The 24,411-nt window shown below is 40.6% G+C and overlaps 2 protein-coding genes across 2 annotated transcripts; both read left to right on the forward strand.

Annotated features, from left to right (window-relative positions):
* The first annotated feature begins 3,827 nt into the window (after positions 1–3,827).
* Positions 3,828–5,214, forward strand: LOC145877431 (mannose-binding protein-like). Its single transcript, XM_082972894.1, has 3 exons — positions 3,828–4,038; positions 4,114–4,161; positions 4,631–5,214. The coding sequence occupies exons 1-3, from the start codon at positions 3,840–3,842 to the stop codon at positions 5,008–5,010; spliced, it is 627 nt and encodes a 208-aa protein (XP_082829020.1). The 5' UTR covers positions 3,828–3,839; the 3' UTR covers positions 5,011–5,214.
* Positions 5,215–12,320: 7,106 nt separating this feature from the next.
* On the forward strand, positions 12,321–18,480 carry LOC106602034 (mannose-binding protein). Its single transcript, XM_082972895.1, has 6 exons — positions 12,321–12,364; positions 13,038–13,176; positions 13,578–13,628; positions 17,214–17,303; positions 17,379–17,426; positions 17,897–18,480. Exons 2-6 carry the CDS (start codon positions 13,041–13,043, stop codon positions 18,274–18,276), a joined length of 705 nt encoding a protein of 234 aa, XP_082829021.1. The 5' UTR covers positions 12,321–12,364; positions 13,038–13,040; the 3' UTR covers positions 18,277–18,480.
* The last annotated feature ends 5,931 nt before the right edge of the window (positions 18,481–24,411 follow it).

The raw sequence follows: 24,411 nt of genomic DNA on the forward strand, positions 1-24,411 counted from the left end.
AATGTTCCTATCATGTAATCTATAAGCAGATGGTTCCTGTGCTTCTATTTTTATGACACCAGTGATTTACTGTCCCTTTGGTCTCTGTGTCTTCTCCCTGATGTTTTAGTTTATGGCTCTGAGCCGACGTCTGAATTTAGTCTCTGTGTCTTCTCCCTGATGTTTTAGGTTATGGCTCTGAGCCGACGTCTGAATTTAGTCTCTGTGTCTTCTCCCTGATGTTTTAGGTTATGGCTATGAGCAGACGCCTGACTTTGGGTCTCTGTGTTCTCTCCCTGCTGGTTCTGCCAGGCCAGATGGAGAAGTGTGAATGCCAGGGTCCTAGAGGCTTTCCTGGAGGTAAATGCGTCGTAAGCTTAGAACAACTGCCTTACCCTATCATATCCCAAAAGTTAAGACTGTTGATTTTGGAGTAAGCTGTCACTTTAAGCATGCACATTCATTTGCGTACCTGATGATGGAGTGATGATGGGAAACAAAGAACTCTGAATTAATTCAGTTAGATAAGCAGTCCTACTCCTACAAAAAGGCTTTTGTCTGTAAAAGTTGCCAAACAAAACTGGGGCTGGGGGATAATGAGAAATCCCCATCTGGTATATTTCCTGCTGTTACCCTTTGATTAAAATAAAGAAAAATCCTAAGACTGTTGATTTTGGAATAAACTGTCAATTTAAGCAAGTCAGAGCAGACCAGACTGCAGAGCACTTTACAGGCTGAATGAGGCAGTCCTCGGTGTGTATGATGATGTACTGTTTCCTGTTATCTCTCCATTGGGCCACTTGGACTTGTTGGTGTACCTGGTCAACCTGGAGCCAGAGGTAAAGTCTTACATATTCACTATATTATTTACCAAAAATGTAAGGGGGTAGCAACACACGTACACGTGGATTCTATATTGTAGATATGTCTTAGTAGAGTATTGGCCTGAGGGAACACACTGAATGTGTTGTAAATAGTGTTATGAAATGTAATGTCATGTAAAATGTTAAATTGCCTTAATGCTGGACCCCAGGAAGATTAGCTGCTGCCTTGGCAGGAACTAATGAGGATCCCTAATAAACCCCAGGAAGAGTAGCTGTTGCCTTGGCAGGAATGAAGGGGGACCCCAGCTTAAACAATGACGCGGCTAATATACTGCTCAAAAAAATAAAGGGAACACTTAAACAACACATCCTAGATCTGAATGAAAGAAATAATCTTATTAAATACTTTTTTCTTTACATAGTTGAATGTGCTGACAACAAAATCACACAAAAATAATCAATGGAAATCCAATTTATCAACCCATGGAGGTCTGGATTTGGAGTCACACTCAAAATTAAAGTGGAAAACCACACTACAGGCTGATCCAACTTTGATGTAATATCCTTAAAACAAGTCAAAATGAGGCTCAGTAGTGTGTGTGACCTCCACGTGCCTGTATGACCTCCCTACAATGCCTGGGCATGCTCCTGATGAGGTGGTGGATGGTCTCCTGAGGGATCTCCTCCCAGACCTGGACTAAAGCATCCGCCAACTCCTGGACAGTCTGTGGTGCAACGTGGCGTTGGTGGATGGAGCGAGACATGATGTCCCAGATGTGCTCAATTGGATTCAGGTCTGGGGAACGGGCGGGCCAGTCCATAGCATCAATGCCTTCCTCTTGCAGGAACTGCTGACACACTCCAGCCACATGAGGTCTAGCATTGTCTTGCATTAGGAGGAACCCAGGGCCAACCGCACCAGCATATGGTCTCACAAGGGGTCTGAGGATCTCATCTCGGTACCTAATGGCAGTCAGGCTACCTCTGGCGAGCACATGGAGGGCTGTGCGGCCCCCCAAAGAAATGCTACCCCACACCATGACTGACCCACCACCAAACCGGTCATGCTGGAGGATGTTGCAGGCAGCAGAACATTCTCCAAGGCGTCTCAAGAGTCTGTCACGTCTGTCACGTGCTCAGTGTGAACCTGCTTTCATCTGTGAAGAGCACAGGGCGCCAATGGAAATCTTGGTGTTCTCTGGCAAATGCCAAACGTCCTGCATGGTGTTGGACTGTAAGCACAATCCCCACCTGTGGACGTCGGGCCCTCATACCACCCTCATGGAGTCTGTTTCTGACTGTTTGAGCAGACACATGCACATTTGTGGCCTGCTGGAGGTTATTTTGCAGGGCTCTGGCAGTGCTTCTCCTGCTCCTCCTTGCACAAAGGCGGAGGTAGCGGTCCTGCTGCTGGGTTGTTGCCCTCCTACGGCCTCCACGTCTCCTGATGTACTGGCCTGTCTCCTGGTAGCGCCTCCATGCTTTGGACACTACGCTGACAGACACAGCAAACCTTCTTGACACAGCTCGCATTGATGTGCCATCCTGGATGAGCTGCACTACCTGAGCCACTTGTGTGGGTTGTAGACTCCGTCTCATGCTACCACTAGAGTGAAAGCACCGCCAGCATTCAAAAGTGACCTAAACATCAGCCAGGAAGCATAGGAACTGAGAAGTGGTCTGTGGTCCCCACCTGCAGAACCACTCCTTTATTGGGGGTGTCTTGCTATTTGCCTATAATTTCCACCTGTTGTCTATTCCAATTGCACAACAGCATGTGATATTTATTGTCAATCAGTGTTGCTTCCTAAGTGGACAGTTTGATTTCACAGAAGTGTGATTGACTTGGAGTTACATTGTGTTGTTTAAGTGTTCCCTTTATTTTTTGGAGCAGTGTATATGGATTTGTCCTGCTTTCAATTTTCTTTTCTCCAAAAAACACATTCTGTGACTTGGTCAGTTTTTTGGCGGCATGAAGCTTTCATTAGACCAATGAAATTTCCGAACGGGTTAAGGTCAAACAACTTTTTTTGTTTACTGTTTTGATTAAATCGAGCACTCTCAAACTTCCCATCATTCTGATTACGGTAGTCATTTTGTCACCCTCATCATGGCAAAGACACGGAGAAATGCATATGATGCAGCTTTCAAGTTGAAGGCGATTGATCTGGCTGTTGGAAAAGGAAATAGAGCTGCTGCACGGGAGCGTAGTCTTAATGATTCGATGATAAGATGTTGGAAACAGCAGCGTAATGAATTGACTCAGTGCAAAAAGACAACTAAAGCTTACTGCAAATGTTTTATTTTTTGTTACAAGCCGTGTTTCGTTAAAGCCTATTTATTTTTGTTACAAGCCGTGTTTCGTTAAAGCCTGTGTAAAGTTAATTTGTTTCAATGTACCGGTTGGCATCTGCGGCTTATAGACATGTGCGGCTTATTTATGTTCAAAATAATATATTTTTTTAATTCAATGGGTTCGGCTCATAATGGTCCGGAAATTACGGTAGGAGTCTTTCCTCATGCTAAACACTTTTGCCTCAATTACCCATAAAGTCTGTCAGGATAGATTTACCTCCATCTTGGACATTTGGGAAAACTTTAAAAAAACGTATTCTCATGAACCACAAGTCCATTGTCACGGATCCCCCCCGGTACTGCTGCTCATTCCGGAAGTCTACGTCACCGGCCTTCTAGGTGTCACTGCACTGGATTCATTTTCACCAACCCCGGACTGTCTTGTCTCATTGCTCACACCTGGTTACATTCCCCCTGATTAGGATGTTATATATGTGCCCTCTGTTCCCCATTGTCCCTGTCGATTTTTGTTCCATGTCCGTTGGTCTTGTGAGTACCTGTGCTCTGTTGTTTCGGCTTTCATGCTACGTGTTATTGTGTACTTGTTATTATGGGTCTCGTCCCATGTATTATTTAGAGGTTTACACCTCACTCTTTTGTTTGGGTTACATCCCTGTCTTATCTATATATATATATATACACACGTGTGTGTTTATTTTGGGCTTCTTCCCCATCGTTTTCATGATGTACTTTATTTTGAGTGGAGAAAAAAAAACTTTACTACGTATTCCTAAGCCTGTCTCCTATCATTACACAGCCATCCATCCACATCTCTATTATCTCTCCATAGGACTTCCTGGACTTCCTGGATATCCTGGTAGAGTTGGACGTGATGGAGTCCGTGGTCTACCTGGACCCCCGGGCCTTGCAGGAGCTACTGGTATTCAGCTGATTGATCTCTTCCTGGTTATGTATTGATTATTTCGTTCTCTAGTCACACCTTCTGTTTTCACAGACTTAGACTTGGAACCCCTGCAAGAAAGCTCGGTCAAATTGCAGTTGGGTAAGGAAGTGAATTTCAGAAAGCATGATGTTATGTACTTGAATGCAACATGACAGATCCCATATCTTAATTTGATCATTGTTGTCGCAGAGAATTTTCCTGCACATCAGGAAACGCAAACTGGTAGTGTATTCAAGGTCTAAAAATGCTTCTAAAGTTTACATTTCCTCTTAAAAAATGTCAGACTTGATTTGGCCGACAAAGAAACGATAATTCCCTACAAATAATGACCATTATTTATAATCCACATGACAATTCCTAGCTCCTGTTCCTGCAGGATTATTTTCCTGCTCTGAAACTGGCTCAAACTAAGATACTGCATCCGTAGATTATATTGTACTTATAAACAATCCGTTCAACATAAATTATGCAATATTCATAGTGTTTCCATTTGTGAAATGTAAAACACCAACTTTTGCTTCCACTTTTAATGTTACACTGACTGCATTAATACCTGGTTTCTCTTCAGCCATAAACTATGATTTCACCAGAAGAGTTGACAAGAAGTACTTTGTGTCACACAAGAGACCGGGTTCTTTTGACGACGCTGTTCAGTTCTGTACCAAGAGGGGCTTGGTGTTGGCTTTGCCGAAGAACGAGGAGGAAAACACTGCTCTCACGCAGGTCTTTGAAGGGGCTTTGAAGAATGCATGGCTCAATGTTGACAACAGTAAAGAGGGGAAGTTTCAGGTAGATTTGAAAGGCCATCCCCTCACCTTTTCCAAATGGGGAGATGGGGAACCAAAAGTGCCTAATGGGGATAAGGGCTGTACAATGTTGACAGAGTCAGGTGCATGGCAGGTGACATACGATTGCTCCTTCAATGCCTATATCGTGTGTGAGATATAGAGACACGTCAATTAAATGCTGTTTCTGAATTTAATATGAAATATTTATTCTCAATGAAAATTTCTTATGTTTAATCTCAATGTATTATCTCTATTCCTTATCTTGTGCGTATTTCCAGTTCTTTACCTTTATTCAAATTAGCTAGTTAAAATGTGAGGTAAAATTTGAAGGGACATTTGTGGAATAAAGCAACCAACACATTTACTTTGGTGCTTGTCTGTCTCCTTCATGCTCCTTCTCTCTGAACAGATGGGCTACTGCTCATGCACATGGCTACTTTTGACCTACAGTTTGCTGACAGAGGAATAACAAATATATATTTCCAAACAACAAAATATCAATTTAAACTTTTATGAATAGGCTGACATAGATCTTGAACCCCCCTAGTAAAAGCAATGCATCTCAACACGAAAGGAAGATGTCTGTGAGGGAGACCCTCCTTAGTGCTGGTTTTATATGTTTCTCTGGAGACATAATGACAAGTTATCCGTTACACCAGAGGGTGAAGGGGGACAGAAATCAGGTTGATAGAATTATGGTCATATTTGCCAAATGGAGGGCGAGGGAGAGCTTTGTATGAGTGTCTGTGTGTGGAGTAAAGGTGGGCCAGAGTTTGTTTCCTCTATTTAACATGCTGATAGAAATTTGGTAATACGCATTTAAATTCCCTGCATTAAAGTCCCCGGCTACTAGGAGCGCCGCCTCTGGGTGAGCGTTTACCTGTTTACTTATGGCGGAATACATTTCATTCAGTGCGGTCTTAGTGCCAGATTCAGTCTGTGGTGGTATGTAGACAGCTACGGAAAATACAGATTAAAACGCAGGGCCAGATGGTTTGGGACACTGGATTCTGACAGTCCTCACTACTTGCGGTTATATCCAGGATCAAAACAGGAAGCAGCAACATGGGTCTGTTAATTCAAAGATTCATCTTAGAAGAAAAACAATTCTATCAACACTTTGTGAAAATAGCGGTGAGTAATGTTTTTTTGAGCACAGCATTTGCTGTCACTAAACACTTTTCAACAAGAAACAATGTTATTCTTAGTTATCCCTGCGCATACAGGTTTCTGTCAACAAGAAACAATGTTATTCTTAGTTATTACTGTACATACAGGTTTCTGTCAACAAGAAACAATGTTATTCTTAGTTATTACTGCACTGTACACACAGGTTTATGTAAACAAGAAACAATGTTATTCTTAGTTATTACTGTACATACAGGTTTCTGTCAACAAGAAACAAAATCAATGTTATTCTTAGTTATTACTTTACATACAGGTTTCTGTCAACAAGAAACAAAATCAATGTTATTCTTAGTTATTACTTTACATACAGGTTTCTGTCAACAAGAAACAAAATCAATGTTATTCTTAGTTATTACTATACATACAGGTTTCTGTCAACAAGAAACAAAAATCAGTGTTATTCTTAGTTATTACTGTACATACAGGTTTCTGTCAACAAGAAACAATGTTATTCTTAGTTATTACTGTACATACAGGTTTCTGTCAACAAGAAACAAAATCAATGTTATCCTTAGTTATTACTGTACATACAGGTTTCTGTCAACAAGAAACAATGTTATCCTTAGTTATTACTGTACATACAGGTTTCTGTCAACAAGAAACAATGTTATTCTTAGTTATTACTGTACATACAGGTTTCTGTCAACAAGAAACAATGTTATTCTTAGTTATTACTGTACATACAGGTTTCTGTCAACAAGAAACAATGTTATTCTTAGTTATTCCTGTACATACAGGTTTCTGTCAACAAGAAACAATGTTATTCTTAGTTATTACTGTACATACAGGTTTCTGTCAACAAGAAACAATGTTATTCTTAGTTATTCCTGTACATACAGGTTTCTGTCAACAAGAAACAAAATCAATGTTATTCTTAGCTTTCCCTGTACATACAGGTTTCTGTCAACAAGAAACAATGTTATTCTTAGTTATTACTGTACATACAGGTTTCTGTCAACAAGAAACAATGTTATTCTTAGTTATTACTGTACATACAGGTTTCTGTCAACAAGAAACAATGTTATTCTTAGTTATTACTGTACATACAGGTTTCTGTCAACAAGAAACAATGTTATTCTTAGTTATTACTGTACTGTAAATACAGGTTTCTGAAACTAGATCTTACACAAGACACTGACATATACATATTTAGGATCTTAATTTGAACCAGTTTGCTACATCAGGAAAATAATCCTGCAGAAACAGGAAATGTGAATTATTATATCGATTATAATTAATGGAAATGTTTTGCAGGGGTTGATACATTTTTCGTTAGGACAAATCAAGTCTGAAATAATAAAGCGGAAATTGCAAACTATAGTAGCCATTTTAAACCGCAAATACACTACTGCTGTGCAGGAATATTATCAGCAACAAAATAGTGATCAAATTAACATTCTACATCTGTATGGGAGATAATAACTTGGCATTAATATTCTACCATCAATGCATGTGGTAGAATATATAATATAATACTTTTTGTGTGTGTCAGGGCAAAACCTACATTACATGTTGACTCAAACTTACCAGAAGTGGAATGGAACTAAAATGGAATGTGCGTGATTGATGTCAAAGATTTGTTTGGGTCCTTGACAGACGATTCCAAATGCATAAGTGTTTTGCAATAAAAGTGAAAATTGACATGTACTACATTCCAAGTTTGTATATTATCCAGTAAACTGTAACTGAACTTCAGAAGTACTTCCCGATAATAATGCATCCTAGGTGATGATCCTTGGACTAGGGCCTAACGTGATAACATTGGACTAGGGCCTAACGTGATAACATTGGACTAGGGCCTAACGTGATAACACTGGACTAGGGCCTAACATGATAACATTGGACTAGGGCCTAACGTGATAACACTGGACTAGGGCCTAACATGATAACATTGGACTAGGGCCTAATGTGATACATTGTACTAGGGCCTAACGTGATAACATTGGACTAGGGCCTAATGTGATAACATTGGACTAGGGCCTAACGTGATAACATTGGACTAGGGCCTAACATTGTAACATTGGACTAGGGCCTAACGTGATAACATTGGACTAGGGTCTAACGTGATAACACTGGACTAGGGCCTAAACTGATAACATTGGACTAGGGCATAACGTGATAACATTGGACTAGGGCCTAACATGATAACATTGGACTAGGGCCTACCATGATAACATTGGACTAGGGCCTAACGTGATAACATTGGACTAGGGCCTAACGTGATAACATTGGACTAGGGCCTAACGTGATAACATTGGACTAGGGCCTAACGTGATAACATTGGACTAGGGCCTAACGTGATAACATTGGACTAGGGCATAACGTGATAACATTGGACTAGGGCCTAACGTGATAACACTGGACTAGGGCATAACGTGATAACATTGGACTAGGGCCTAACGTGATAACATTGGACTAGAGCATAACGTGATAACATTGGACTAGGGCATAACGTGATAACATTGGACTAGGGCCTAACGTGATAACACTGGACTAGGGCATAACGTGATAACACTGGACTAGGGCATAACGTGATAACACTGGACTAGGGCCTAACGTGATAACATTAGACTAGGGCCTAACGTGATAACATTGCTTTTAAAATGCACATTGTCAACATCTGTCTATGGATTGAATCCTGGCCTCAGCCTATACAGTAATACACATTAAAGTCATTAATATGAAGTTCTGTTCTTTGAAGAAAAATAAATAAATCATATCTGTCGTGTCTTTGGGGTACCATTAAACGGAAGATATGTTTATCAATTAGCTCCCTGTAATTATTATCACGCGATTAAACGGATTAATCATTTAATTGTAATTAACTAGGAGATCGGGGCACCAAGGAGAATATTCAGATTACAAAGCTATAATTTTCCTAATATAACTTTCCTGTACTATAATATTATATTCTATTATAGTATAGGCAGATTATCTTCTAGTTTAATTGGTGTATTTTACCTCTAGTCCAGTCTCATACCAAACGTCGTAAATTGTTGTATCTGCACGAACCCAGTCTTCACTAAAATCATCCATACATCAATTGTCTTAAAATCATTTATTTACTACACTAAGTAATTAACAGAAAAACATACAAACAGTCATTATCGTCACAAAGGATTGGTATCGGAATGTGCCCTACTGGCTAAACAGGCAGGTCGGCCTGTTGAACAATGGATCATAAAAGGTCGGCTGAGAAGTTACACAGGGTTCATTAATATTAACAATTGACAATTGAATGCTCACTCATTCGGGAACAATTGCAATCAATATATATTTACGCTCAGTGTGTCGTTCTGATTGTTGTTGGAGAGTAGTTCTGTTGGGGAGTTTTGTCCGCGTTCTCTCTCTCTCTCTCTCTCGGTTAGAATGGATCTTTCAGAGCGACATTCATTAATGTCGTCATCGAATGGTTGGTTCGTTGGTCTTCGCGTTCAATGATATAATTTACTTAGCTGCAGACTAATAATTAATATCAAAGACTTGTTCTTATTCTGTCAGTATCGATAGTCTAAAAGTTAACCACGTGGTATGGTTCACATTCAGTAGAGGAATTGGAAGGTAAAACCTATTAGCCAACGGAGTGTAGGCCTGGTCTGAAGAAATGTAAATCCGGGGGTGTTTTATAGTGCCCATAGAACAGCTTGTCAAATGACGCCTGGTCCTGTATGGGTCACTGGGGGCGTGCCTATGACTGAGTTAGATTTGGTTACAGAAATACAATTCTATCACATTACATCAGTACATAGCATCTCAATGTCTTACAAAAGCTTTATCCTTATTAATACATTCCATACACCCATATAATGCAAGTCTTAAACTGAGTCTATTATATAAACAGTTTTATGGTAATATGGCTATATTGTCTCTTCTGAGTATCACAAAATGGTACCAAGCGGATCAGTTCGTAGCTGGATTCGTCACCAATCTTCCATACCTTCTCCAGAACACAAAATGTCGCTTGGCTCTCCAATTCTATGAGTTGGAAGAATTTCCTGTGTCTCTCTATGGGCCATGTGGCCAGAGACTCTCCTGGAATTTTAGAGTTTTTACGACCCTTTACACACAGGGTGGATTGTGTGCAAAAGGGAGGGGTCAACTGTCCTCCCTGTACCAAAAGAGGCTAACGTCATGACATGTCCTTATGTTTCTTAACCTCTATGGGTAGGTGGGACGCCTGCGTCCCCCCCGTGGTGCACTCCATCAACAGCAGGTGCATTTCAATAGCGGAAAATTTGAATCCAAATAAATGTCAAAATTCCAATTTTTCAAACATACAACTATTTTACACCCTTTGAAAGATAAACATCTCCTTAATCTAACCACGTTTTACGATTTCAAAAAGGTTTTACGGCGAAAGCATAAATTTAGAGTATGTTAGGACAGTACATTTACAAGAGTTGTGTGTAATGTTTTGTCAATTCAAAGACAGGGTCACCAAAACCATAAAACCAGCTAAAATGATGCACTAACCTTTTACAATCTCCATCAGATGACACTCCTATGACATTATGTTAGACAATGCATGCATTTTTAGTTCTATCAAGTTCATATTTATATCCAAAAACAGCGTTTTACTATGGCATTGATGTTGAGGAAATCGTTTCCCTCCAATAACCGGCAGTCAAGTCAGCATCACAAATTAAATAATTAAAATTAGAAAACATTGGTAAAATATTATATTGTCATTTAAAGAATTATAGATTTACATCTCTTGAACGCAATCAACTTGCCAGATTTAAAAATAACCTTACTGGGAAATCACACTTTGCAATAATCTGAGCACTGCGCCCAGAAAAATACGCGTTGCGATACAGACTAGTCGTCATGTTGGGGAGATCTAAAATCGAAAATACTATGTAAATAATCCATTACTTTTGATTCTCTTCATCAGATGTCACTTCCAGGTATCACAGGTCCATAACGAATGTAGTTTTGTTCAAAAAAGCTCATCATTTATGTCCAAAAATCTCCGTCTTGTTAGCACATGATCTAAGCCTGCCGGACTTCACTTCATGAACGAGGGGAAAAAATATATTTACGTTCGTTCAAACATGTCAAACGTTGTATCGCATAAATCATTAGGGCCTTTTTTAACCAGAACATGAATAATATTCAAGGTGGATGAATGCATACTCTTTTATAACGTATTGATACGAGGGTACCCAACATGAACTCGCGCGCCAGGTGTCTAATGGGCCATCATCGTTCCATGGCTCTTGTTCGGTCAGATCTCCCTCCAGAAGACTCAAAACACTTTGTAAAGGCTGGTGACATCTAGTGGAAGCAATAGGAAGTGCCAAAATATTACTCAGCCCCTGTGTTTTTCAATGGCATAGGTTTAAAGGTAATACAACACATCAGGTATCCACTTCCTGTCAGAAAATGTCTCAGGGTTTTGCCTGCCAAATGAGTTCTGTTATACTCACAGACACCATTCAAACAGTTTTAGAAACTTTAGAGTGTTTTCTATCCATATATAATAAGTATATGCATATTCTAGTTACTGGGTAGGATTAGTAACCAGATTAAATCGGGTACATTTTTTTTATCCAGCCGTGCAAATACTGCCCCCTAGCCCTAACAGGTTAACACCTGCCTAAACACAATCAATGAATGATATATTTATTTATTTAGGTTGAAGTATTTCCTTGGTGATAACACAACAGTAGATGTGTAGGCTGGAGGTGTATTTCATCAGTTCTAATAGGAAGGTTGATATACCTGCTGGTGCTACTGTTAAATGGGGTGAAGGAAAAACCAATGAAGGCAAACTGAATAAATATTTACTACAAAAATATGTGTGCTTGAATATATAGTATAATGTATGAGTATAATGCATCTTCTGAGTTGAAACAGCTAAATGTGTGCCGGGAAAAAACAACATTGCATGCTAAAACAATGGAACTATGGAAGACACTAAGTCATTCGGATGAGATAATTGTGTACTTCTTTTTTGTTTTTGCCTTGGACTTTAAGTCTTCCTTTCTCAAACTCACCAGAAGTAGAATGGAACTAAAGTGGAATTTGCGCAATGGATGTCAGAGATTTGTTTGTGTTCTTGCGAGATGATTCCACGTGCATCAGTATTTTGTAATAAATGTGAACATTGGCAGGGTACTCTGGGAATTACATTCCAAGTTTGTCTCTTTTCCAGTAAACTGTAAATGAACTTCAGAAGTACTTCCTGATAAAAATGAATCCTCCAAAGTGACGGGTTGTTTACCAATGTCTTTATAAGTTGCTGCACCAACCCATTTCTCTAGCATTCTGTTGCAAAGCAGGACAGAAACATCACATCCATTCTCAGCACATCAACTTAATAGGTATGGTACCCACTTGTTTACTTTTTGTCTTAATTATATTGCTGCAGTTTAAAGGCACAATATGTAAGCTTTACGGACGTTAGATGGTCATTTCAATCATTATAACCATCGATTATTGAAGAATATAGTTTATCAATGTGTTATGAGCTGATTACAACTGTGTTACCCTGTCATCAATCTATGTTCCTATTACTTCACTGTTTCTGTTGCTGTTTCCATTTGAGTCTTTGTAAACACCCCAATAGCTTCTGTTTAAACTAGCATGTTGATCTCCTGTCAGTCCTTGCATCAATAGTTCCATCTAACTAATTTGAGAGAGGTTACATTTCCGTTCCATCCGTCAACTGGCAACAAAGTGGCAGAGTCAAGCTGTTGAAATGACACATTCACATATTCTGCATGCTACTTTTCTACTGCTTGTATTCTTGTCAATCCCATTGACAGTAAATGTTCCTATCATGTAATTTATAAGCAGATGTTTCCTGTGCTTCTATTTTTATGACACCAGTGATTTACTGTCCCTTTGGTCTCTGTGTCTTCTCCCTGATGTTTTAGTTTATGGCTCTGAGCCGACGTCTGAATTTAGTCTCTGTGTCTTCTCCCTGATGTTTTAGGTTATGGCTCTGAGCCGACGTCTGAATTTAGTCTCTGTGTCTTCTCCCTGATGTTTTAGGTTATGGCTATGAGCAGACGCCTGACTTTGGGTCTCTGTGTTCTCTCCCTGCTGGTTCTGCCAGGCCAGATGGAGAAGTGTGAATGCCAGGGTCCTAGAGGCTTTCCTGGAGGTAAATGCGTCGTAAGCTTAGAACAACTGCCTTACCCTATCATATCCCAAAAGTTAAGACTGTTGATTTTGGAGTAAGCTGTCACTTTAAGCATGCACATTCATTTGCGTACCTGATGATGGAGTGATGATGGGAAACAAAGAACTCTGAATTAATTCAGTTAGATAAGCAGTCCTACTCCTACAAAAAGGCTTTTGTCTGTAAAAGTTGCCAAACAAAACTGGGGCTGGGGGATAATGAGAAATCCCCATCTGGTATATTTCCTGCTGTTACCCTTTGATTAAAATAAAGAAAAATCCTAAGACTGTTGATTTTGGAATAAACTGTCAATTTAAGCAAGTCAGAGCAGACCAGACTGCAGAGCACTTTACAGGCTGAATGAGGCAGTCCTCGGTGTGTATGATGATGTACTGTTTCCTGTTATCTCTCCATTGGGCCACTTGGACTTGTTGGTGTACCTGGTCAACCTGGAGCCAGAGGTAAAGTCTTACATATTCACTATATTATTTACCAAAAATGTAAGGGGGTAGCAACACACGTACACGTGGATTCTATATTGTAGATATGTCTTAGTAGAGTATTGGCCTGAGGGAACACACTGAATGTGTTGTAAATAGTGTTATGAAATGTAATGTCATGTAAAATGTTAAATTGCCTTAATGCTGGACCCCAGGAAGATTAGCTGCTGCCTTGGCAGGAACTAATGAGGATCCCTAATAAACCCCAGCAAGAGTAGCTGCTGCCTTGGCAGGAACTAATGGGGATCCATAATAAACCCCAGGAAGAGTAGCTGCTGCCTTGGCAGGGTCTAATGGGGATTCAAAATATACACAAATACCCTTCAAAACAATGTAGACCACAACCCTAGTGCTGCTTTCCCCTTCTGTATTTTTTTGGAAGACAAAGATCTCTGAATTACCTCAATTAGACAAAGCACACCAATTCCTAGAAAGAGACTTTGTCTGTACCAGTTGCCAAAATAAACATATTAAAAGGGTCTGGGGTATAATGAATTATTAGCGGTTCACAGCAGAGCTGTAAAACCTTTTGTTGTTCATAGATAATAAATACAAAATCCTTAACATGGCCAGATAACTCAAGTATAGATTGGACCGTTTGTTCTCATTTGTATTTACTGTAAATTCCGGACTATAAGCCGCAACTTCTTTCCCAAGCTTTGAACCTTCTCGGCTTAAACAATGACGCGGCTAATATACTGCTCAATAAAATAAAGGGAACACTTAAACAACACATCCTAGATCTGAATGATAGAAATAATCTTATTAAATACTTTTTTCTTTACATAGTTGAATGTGCTGACAACAAAATCACACAAAAATAATCAATGGAAATCCAATTTATCAACACATGGAGGTCTGGATTTGGAGTCACACTCAAAATTAAAGTGGAAAACCACACTACAGGCTGATCCAACTTTGATGTAATGTCCTTAAAACAAGTCAAAATGAGGCTCAGTAGTGTGTGTGGCCTCCACGTGCCTGTATGACCTCCCTACAATGCCTGGGCATGCTCCTGATGAGGTGGCGGATGGTCTCCTGAGGGATCTCCTCCCAGACCTGGACTAAAGCATCCGTCAACTCCTGGACAGTCTGTGGTGCAACGTGGCGTTGGTGGATGGAGCGAGACATGATGTCCCAGATGTGCTCAATTGGATTCAGGTCTGGGGAACGGGCGGGCCAGTCCATAGCATCAATGCCTTCCTCTTGCAGGAACTGCTGACACACTCCAGCCACATGAGGTCTAGCATTGTCTTGCATTAGGAGGAACCCAGGGCCAACCGCACCAGCATATGGTCTCACAAGGGGTCTGAGGATCTCATCTCGGTACCTAATGGCAGTCAGGCTACCTCTGGCGAGCACATGGAGGGCTGTGCGGCCCCCCAAAGAAATGCTACCCCACACCATGACTGACCCACCACCTAACCGGTCATGCTGGAGGATGTTGCAGGCAGCAGAACGTTCTCCACGGCGTCTCAAGACTCTGTCACGTCTGTCACGTGCTCAGTGTGAACCTGCTTTCATCTGTGAAGAGCACAGGGCGCCAATGGAAATCTTGGTGTTCTCTGGCAAATGCCAAAAGTCCTGCACGGTGTTGGACTGTAAGCACAACCCCCACCTGTGGACGTCGGGCCCTCATACCACCCTCATGGAGTCTGTTTCTGACCGTATGAGCAGACACATGCACATTTGTGGCCTGCTGGAGGTTATTTTGCAGGGCTCTGGCAGTGCTTCTCCTGCTCCTCCTTGCACAAAGGCGGAGGTAACGGTCCTGCTGCTGGGTTGTTGCCCTCCTACGGCCTCCTCCACGTCTCCTGATGTACTGGCCTGTCTCCTGGTAGCGCCTCCATGCTCTGGACACTACGCTGACAGACACAGCAAACCTTCTTGACACAGCTCGCATTGATGTGCCATCCTGGATGAGCTGCACTACCTGAGCCACTAGTGTGGGTTGTAGACTCCGTCTCATGCTACCACTAGAGTGAAAGCACCGCCAGCATTCAAAAGTGACCAAAACATCAGCCAGGAAGCATAGGAACTGAGAAGTGGTCTGTGGTCCCCACCTGCAGAACCACTCCTTTATTGGGGGTGTCTTGCTAATTGCCTATAATTTCCACCTGTTGTCTATTCCAGTTGCACAATAGCATGTGACATTTATTGTCAATCAGTGTTGCTTCCTAAGTGGACAGTTTGATTTCACAGAAGTGTGATTGACTTGGAGTTACATTGTGTTGTTTAAGTGTTCCCTTTATTTTTTGGAGCAGTGTATATGGATTTTTCCCGCTTTCAATTTTTTTTTCTCCAAAAAACACATTCTGTGACTTGGTCAGTTTTTTGGCGGCATGAAGATTTCATTAGACCAATGAAATTGCCGAACGGGTTAAGGTCAAACAACTTTTTTGTTTACTGTTTTGATTAAATCGAGCGCTCTCAAACTTCCCATCATTCTGATTACGGTAGTCATTTTGTCACCCTCATCATGGCAAAGACACGGAGAAATGCATATGATGCAGCTTTCAAGTTGAAGGCGATTGATCTGGCTGTTGGAAAAGGAAATAGAGCTGCTGCACGGGAGCTTGGTCTTAATGAGTCGATGATAAGATGTTGGAAACAGCAGCGTGAGGAATTGACTCAGTGCAAAAAGACAACTAAAGCTTACTGCAAATGTAAAATGATTTGTTACAAGCCGTGTTTCGTTAAAGCCTATTTATTTTTGTTACAAGCCGTGTTTCGTTAAAGCCTATTTATTTTTGTTACAAGCCGTGTTTCGTTAAAGCCTGTGTAAAGTTAATTTGTTTCAATGTACCGGTAGGCATCTGCGGCTTATTTATGTTCAAAATAATATATTTTTTTAATTCAATGGGTTCGGCTCATATTCAGGTGCGCTTAATGGTCCGGAAATTACGGTAGGAGTCTTTCCTCATGCTAAACACTTTTGCCTCAATTACCCATAAAGTCTGTCAGGATAGATTTACCTCCATCTTGGACATTTGGGAAAACTTAAAAAAAACGTATTCTCATGAACCACAAGTCCATTGTCACGGATCCGCCCCGGTACTGCTGCTCATTCCGGAAGTCTACGTCACCGGCCTTCTAGGTGTCACTGCACTGGATTCATTTTCACCAACCCCGGACTGTCTTGTCTCATTGCGCACACCTGGTTCCATTCCCCCTGATTAGGATGTTATATATGTGCCCTCTGTTCCCCATTGTACCTGTCGATTTTTGTTCCATGTCCGTTGGTCTTGTGAGTACCTGTGCTCTGTTGTTTCGGCTTTCATGCTACGTGTTATTGTGTACTTGTTATTATGGGTCTCGTCCCATGTATTATTTAGAGGTTTACACCTCACTCTTTTTTTTGGGTTACATCCCTGTCTTATCTATATATATATATACACACGTGTGTGTTTATTTTGGGCTTCTTCCCAATCGTTTTCATGACGTACTTTATTTTGAGTGGAGAAAAAAAAACTTTACTACGTATTCCTATGCCTGTCTCCTATCATTACACAGCCATCCATCCACATCTCTATTATCTCTCCATAGGACGTCCTGGACTTCCTGGATATCCTGGTAGAGTTGGACGTGATGGAGTCCGTGGTCTACCTGGACCCCCGGGCCTTGCAGGAGCTACTGGTATTCAGCTGATTGATCTCTTCCTGGTTATGTATTGATTATTTGGTTCTCTAGTCACACCTTCTGTTTTCACAGACTTAGACTTGGAACCCCTGCAAGAAAGCTTGGTCAAATTGCAGTTGGGTAAGGAAGTGAATTTCAGAAAACATGATGTTATGTACTTGAATGCAACATGACAGATCCCATATCTTAATTTGATCATTGTTGTCGCAGAGAATTTTCCTGCACATCAGGAAACGCAAACTGGTAGTGTATTCAAGGTCTAAAAATGCTTCTAAAGTTTACATTTCCTCTTAAAAAATGTCAGACTTGATTTGGCCGACAAAGAAACGATAAATCCCTACAAATAATGACCATTAATTATAATCCACATGACAATTCCTAGCTACCTCTTCCTGCAGGATTATTTTCCTGCTCTGAAACTGGCTCAAACTAAGATACTGCATCCGTAGATTATATTGTACTTATAAACAATCCGTTCAACATAAATTATGCAATATTCATAGTGTTGCCATTTGTGAAATGTAAAACACCAACTTTTGCTTCCACTTTTAATGTTACACTGACTGCATTAATACCTGGTTTCTCTTCAGCCATAAACTATGATTTCACCAGAAGAGTTGACAAGAAGTACTTTGTGTCACACAAGAGACCGGGTTCTTTTGACGACGCTGTTCAGTTCTGTACCAAGAGGGGCTTGGTGTTGGCTTTGCCGAAGAACGAGGAGGAAAACACTGCTCTCACGCAGGTCTTTGAAGGGGCTTTGAAGAATGCATGGCTCAATGTTGACAACAGTAAAGAGGGGAAGTTTCAGGTAGATTTGAAAGGCCATCCCCTCACCTTTTCCAAATGGGGAGATGGGGAACCAAAAGTGCCTAATGGGGATAAGGGCTGTACAATGTTGACAGAGTCAGGTGCATGGCAGGTGACATACGATTGCTCCTTCAATGCCTATATCGTATGTGAGATATAGAGACACGTCAATGAAATGCTGTTTCTGAATTTAATATGAAATATTTATTCTCAATTAAAATGTCTTATGTTTAATCTCAATATATTATCTCTGTTCCTTATCTTGTGCGTATTTCCAGTTCTTTACCTTTATTCAAATTAGCTATTTAAAATGTGAGGTAAAATATGAAGGGACATTTGTGGAATAAAGTAACAAACATATTTACTTTGGTGCTTGTCTGTCTCCGTCATGCTCCTTCTCTCTGAACAGATGGGCTACTGCTCATGCACATGGCTACTTTGACCTACAGTTTGATGACAGAGGAATAAGAACTATATATTTCCAAACAACAAAATATCAAGTTAAACTTTTATGAATAGGCTGACAGACCTGGAACCTCCCCTAGTAAAAGCAATGCATCTCAACACGAAAGGAAGATGTCTGTGAGGGAGACCCTCCTTAGTGCTGGTTTTATATGTTTCTCTGGAGACATAATGACAAGTTATCCGTTACACCAGAGAGTGAAGGGAGACCTGTATCAGTGATGTTGACCAGATAGACTGACCCTCTGCTGAGATATAACACCCCATGTACTCACCTAAGATTGTACTTTTCTGTCACACATATCGTATGATCGCGCAAAACCAAAATTACCTTATTTTTGTTCATATAAAAATATGCCAATGGTATACAATGTCTGCCAATGGTACAAATAATTGATATAAGTGCAATACAGAACTCAGATATACTCTGAATCTACACAAAGCTGTACTGCTGCGTCTTCCCTGAGAATTCATTGTTCTACGACAAATCTAAAAAAAACTCTTTACTTGAATCTACGTTTCTTTAAGTTATTCATATCATCAGAGGGTGGAGTGTATCAGGGATTTTGACCAGATAGACAGATCACCTGCAGATCACCTCATGTACTCACCTACGGTTATAAAAACAAATGTTATTTGTCACATGCGCCGAATACAACAGGTGTAGACCTTACTGTTAAATGCTTACTTACAAGCCCTTAACCTTAACCAACAAAAAATACAAAAAAAATATCAATAATTTAAGAGCAGCAGTAAATAACAATAGCGGGGCTATATATAGGGGGTACCGGTACAGAGTCAATGTGCGGGGGCACCGGTGTCGAGGTAATATGTACATGTAGGTAGCGTTAAAATGACTATGCATCGATAATAACAGAGTTGTAGCAGCGCAGAAGAGGGTGCGGGGGGAGGGAGCAATGCAAATAGTCTGGGTAGCCATTTGATTAGCTGTTCGGGAGTCTTATGGCTTGGGGTTAAAAGCTGTTTAGAAGCCTCTTGGACCTAGACTTGGTACCCCGGTACCACTTGCTGTGCGGTAGCAGAGGGAACATTCTATGACAAGGGTGGCTGGAGTCTGACAATTTGTAGGGCCTTCCTCTGACACCGCCTGGTAGAGAGGTCCTGAATGGCAGGAAGCTTGTCCCCAGGAAGTGATGCAACACGTCAGGATGCTCTCAATGGTGCAGCCATGTAGTTATAACTAGGTATGACCATATGTATGACCGTGTACAAAATCAACTTACTTTACCTTAGATATACGCTTAAGTTGTAGTCAAAACAGCTCATAAAAGTCTGTAAGTGATATGAATACTTAGTAGAACTGTAGTACAGAAACCATCCACCCTCTGAATGTACTCATAATGATTTTTTGGTCTTCAAAAAATAATTAGTCTACTGAAAATGTTATATAAATACAAGAATTCCTATAATGTCCTCCAATATTTTTTATGTTCAACTTGTTAAGGTATTTTGGGTGGTATGGTCATTTCCGGTTACAACTTGCAGACTTGTTTACGTGCTGCTGTGCGTTTTGTTGCTAACCTTACTTTGCTACCTGACAATTTTACTGTTTTTACTTTTTAATTACTGTTTATATTTTTAGTTTTTCCTTCGCTCAACTTTTTTTCATTCAACTTTTTCACTCTGGACGCATTATCTGGACGTGGTTCGTTAGTACCTCCACCAGCCGAAGTAGTAACATTAACATGATGCCTTCTAATTGCAGTCGCTGTACTCATAATATACAGGAGAGCGATCGTCTTACGGCAAGGATAGCTGTGCTGCAAGCCCAGCTTCAGACGCAATAGTTAGGCAAGGGTAATTTCAGTGTAGGAAAGGATGAAACAGCGTCTGTGCCACCAGTAAGTACAGATAGTAGTATAAATCCCCTCGCACAGTCCCCGCAGCAGGACAACTTTCTCATGGCTTCTGGAGGGAAATGCTGTAGGAATGCTCAACCGGTGTCGCTCATTCAGCCGACAGAAACTTTCAACTGGTTCTCCCCATTAAGCGAGTCGGAGGCCGAGCCTTCTCTGGTCTCTACTCCCGTTACAGGGTCTGAAACGCCGAAGCCTCCCACCATTAGCTCTGACAAATTGAAAACCCTTGTCATTGGTGACTCCATTACCCGCAGTATTAGACTTAAAACGAATCATCCAGCGATCATACACTGTTTACCAGGGGGCAGGGCTACCAACATTAAGGCTAATCTGAAGATGGTGCTGGCTAAAGCTAAAACTGTCGAGTGTAGAGAGTATAGGGATATTGTTATCCACGTCGGCACCAACGATGTTAGGATGAAACAGTCAGAGGTCACCAAGCGCAACATAGCTTCAGTGTGTAAATCAGCTGGAAAGATGTGTCGGCATCGAGTAATTGTCTCTGGCCCCCTCCCAGTTAAGGGGAGTGATGAGCTCTACAGCATCAGTCTCAAAACTCAATCGCTGGTTGAAAACTGTTTTCTGCCCCTCCCAAAAGATTGAATTTGGAGATAATTGGCCCTCTGTCTGGGACTCACCCTCAAACAGGACCAAGCCTGGCCTGTTGAGGAGTGATGGACTCCATTCTAGCTGGAGGGGCGCTGTCATCTTATCTACGGACATAGACAGGGCTCTAACTCCCCTAGCTCCACAATGAGATAGGATGCAGGCTAGGCAGCAGGCTGTTAGCCAGCCTGCCAGCTTAGTGGAGTCTGCCACTAGCACAGTCAGTGTAGTCAGCTCAGCTATCCCCATTGAGACCATGTCTGTGCCTCGACCTAGGTTGGGCAAAACTAAACATGGCTGTATTCGCCTTAGCAATCTCATTGGAATAAAGACCTCCTCCATTCCTGCCATTACTGAAAGAGATTGTGATACCTCACAACTGAAAATAGGGTTACTTAATGTTAGATCCCTCACTTCCAAGGCAGTTATAGTCAATTAACTAATCACTGATCATAATCTTGATGGGATTGGAGAGTTAGTCCTTTTCTCCAATAAGGATATAATGGGAGAGTTAGTCCTTCTCTCCAATAAGGTTATAATGGAAGAGTTAGTCATTCTCTCCAGTAATGGGAGAGTTCGGCCATCTCTCCAATAATGGGAGAGTTAGCCCTTCTCTCCAGTAATGGGAGAGTTAGACTTTCTCTCCAATAATGTTATAATTGGAGAGTTAGTTCTTCTCTCCAATAATGTTATAATGGGAGAGTTCATAGTTCTCTCCTTCTCTCCAATAATGGGAGAGTTAGTTCTTCTCTCCAAATATTGGGAGAGTTAGGCCTTCTCTACAATAATGGGAGAGTTAGACCTTCTCGCCAATAATGGGAGAGTTAGCCCTTCTCTCCAATAATGGGAGAGTTAGTCCCTCTCTCCAATAATGTTATAATGGGAGAGTTCATAGTTCTCTCCAGTAAGGGGAGAGTTGGTCCTTTTCTCCAATAAGGATATAATGGGAGAGTTAGTCCTTCTCACCAATAAGGTTATAATGGAAGAGTTAGTCCTTCTCTCCAATATTGGGAGAGTTAGGCCTTCTCTCCAATAATGGGAGAGTTAGCCCTTCTCTCCAATAATGGGAGAGTTAGTCCTTCTCTCCAATAATGGGAGAGTTAGTCCCTCTCTCCAATAATGTTATAATGGGAGAGTTCATAGTTCTCTCCTATAATGGGAGGGTTAGTTCTTCTCTCCAATAATGGGAGAATTAGTTCTTCTCTCAATAATGTTAAAATGGAAGAGTGAGTCCTTCTCTCCAATAACGGGAGAGTTAGTCCTTATCTCCAATAATGGTATAATGGGAGAGTTAGGATTTCTCTCTAATAAGGTTATAATGGGAGAGTTGGTCCTTCTCTCCAATAATGTTATAATGGGAGATTTCATAGTTCTCTCCTATAATGGGAGGGTTAGTTCTTCTCTCCAATAATGGGAGAGTTAGTCCTTCTCTCCAATAAGGATATAATGGAAGAGTTAGTCCTTCTCTCCAATACGGTTATAATGAAGAGTTAGTTCTTCTCTTCCATAATGTTATAATGGGAGAGTTTGTTCTTCTCTCCAATAATGGAAGAGTTAGTCCTTATCTCCGATAATGGTATATTGGGAGAGTTAGGATTTCTCTCTAATAAGGTTATAATGGGAGAGTTAGTTCTTCTTTCCAATATTGGGAGAGTTAGTCCTTCTCTTTAATAATGGGAGAGTTAGTTCTTCTCTCCAATAAGGTTATAATGAAGAGTTAGATCTTCTCTTCCATAATGTTAAAATGGGAGAGTTTGTTCTTCTCTCCAATAATGGAAGAGTTAGTACTTATCTCCAATAATGGTATAATGGGAGAGTTAGGATTTCTCTCTAATAAGGTTATAATGGGAGAGTTAGTTCTTCTTTACAATAATGGGAGAGTTATTCCTTCTCTTTAATAATGGGAGAGTTAGTTCTTCTCTCCAATAAGGTTATTATGGGAGTGTTAGTTCTTCTCTCCATTAATGGGAGAGTTAGGCCTTCTCTCCAATAATGGGAGAGTTAGCCCTTCTCTCCAATAATGGAAGAGTTAATCCTTCTCTCCAATAAGGTTATAATGGGAGAGTTAGTCCTTCTCTCCAGTAATGGGAGAGTTAGTCCTTCTCTTCAATAATGTTATAATGGGAGAGTTAGTTCTTCTCTCCAATAATGTAATAATGGGAGAGTTCATAGTTCTCTCCTATAATGGGAGGGTTAGTTCTTCTCTCCAATTATGGGAGAGTTAGTCCTTCTCTCCAATAAGGATATAATGGAAGAGTTAGTCCTTATCTCCAATAATGGTATAATGGGAGAGTTAGGATTTCTCTCTAATAAGGTTATAATGGGAGAGTTAGTTTTTCTTTCCAATATTGGGAGAGTTAGTCCTTCTCTCCAATAATGGGAGAGTTAGTTCTTCTCTCCAATAAGGTTATAATGGGAGCGTTAGTTCTTCTCTCCAATAATGGGAGAGTTAGGCCTTCTCTCCAATAATGGGAGAGTTAGCCCTTCTCTCCAATAATGGGAGAGTTAGTCCCTCTCACCAATAATGTTATAATGGGAGAGTTGATAGTTCTCTCCTATAATGGGAGGGTCAGTTCTTCTCTCCAATAATGGGAGAGTTAGCCCTTCTCTCCAATAATGGGAGAGTTAGTCCTTCTCTCCAATAATGGGAGAGTTAGCCCTTCTCTCCAATAAGGTTATAATGGAAGAGTTAGTTCTTCTCTTTCATAATGTTATAATGGGAGAGTTTGTTCTTCTCTCCAATAATGGGAGAGTTAGTTCTTCTCTCAATAATGTTAAAATGGGAGAGTTAGTCCTTATCTCCCATAATGGTATAATGGGAGAGTTAGGATTTCTCTCTAATAAGGTTATAATGGGAGAGTTAGTCCTTCTCTCCAATAATGGTATAATGGGAGAGTTAGGATTTCTCTCTAATAAGGTTATAATGGGAGAGTTAGTCCTTCTCTCCAATAATGTTATAATGAGAGAGTTAGTTCTTCTCTACAATAATGTTATAATGGGAGAGTTCATAGTTCTCTCCTATAATGGGAGGGTTAATTCTTCTCTCCAATAATGAGAGAGTTAGTCCTTCTCTCCAATAAGGATATAATGGAAGAGTTAGTCCTTCTCTCCAATAAGGTTATATTATGAGAGAGATAGTCATTCTCTCCAATAAGGATATAATGGAAGAGTTAGTCCTTCTCTCCAATAAGGTTATAATGGAAGAGTTAGTTCTTCTCTTCCATAATGTTATAATGGGAGAGTTTGTTCGTCTCTCCAATAATGGGAGAGTTAGTCCTTATCTCCAATCATGGTATAATGGGAGAGTTAGGATTTCTCTCAGATAAGGTTATAATGGGAGAGTTAGT

The sequence above is a fragment of the Salmo salar genome, chromosome 03 (assembly GCF_965601325.2).
Source record: "Salmo salar chromosome 03, fSalSal1, whole genome shotgun sequence".
NCBI classification, from domain to species: domain Eukaryota; kingdom Metazoa; phylum Chordata; class Actinopteri; order Salmoniformes; family Salmonidae; genus Salmo; species Salmo salar.

Excerpts from the sequence above, each read along its gene's own strand:
- LOC145877431 (XM_082972894.1), top strand. The coding sequence starts at position 3,840 with ATGATGTACTTTATTTTGAGTGGAGAAAAAAAAACTTTACTACGTATT. Across the intron at positions 4,039-4,113 it reads GGGCCTTGCAGGAGCTACTG|ACTTAGACTTGGAACCCCTG; the intron begins GTATTCAGCTGA and ends CTGTTTTCACAG. Across the intron at positions 4,162-4,630 it reads CTCGGTCAAATTGCAGTTGG|CCATAAACTATGATTTCACC; the intron begins GTAAGGAAGTGA and ends GTTTCTCTTCAG.
- LOC106602034 (XM_082972895.1), top strand. The coding sequence starts at position 13,041 with ATGGCTATGAGCAGACGCCTGACTTTGGGTCTCTGTGTTCTCTCCCTG. Across the intron at positions 13,177-13,577 it reads CGTCGTAAGCTTAGAACAAC|CCATTGGGCCACTTGGACTT; the intron begins TGCCTTACCCTA and ends CCTGTTATCTCT. Across the intron at positions 13,629-17,213 it reads TGGTCAACCTGGAGCCAGAG|GACGTCCTGGACTTCCTGGA; the intron begins GTAAAGTCTTAC and ends ATCTCTCCATAG.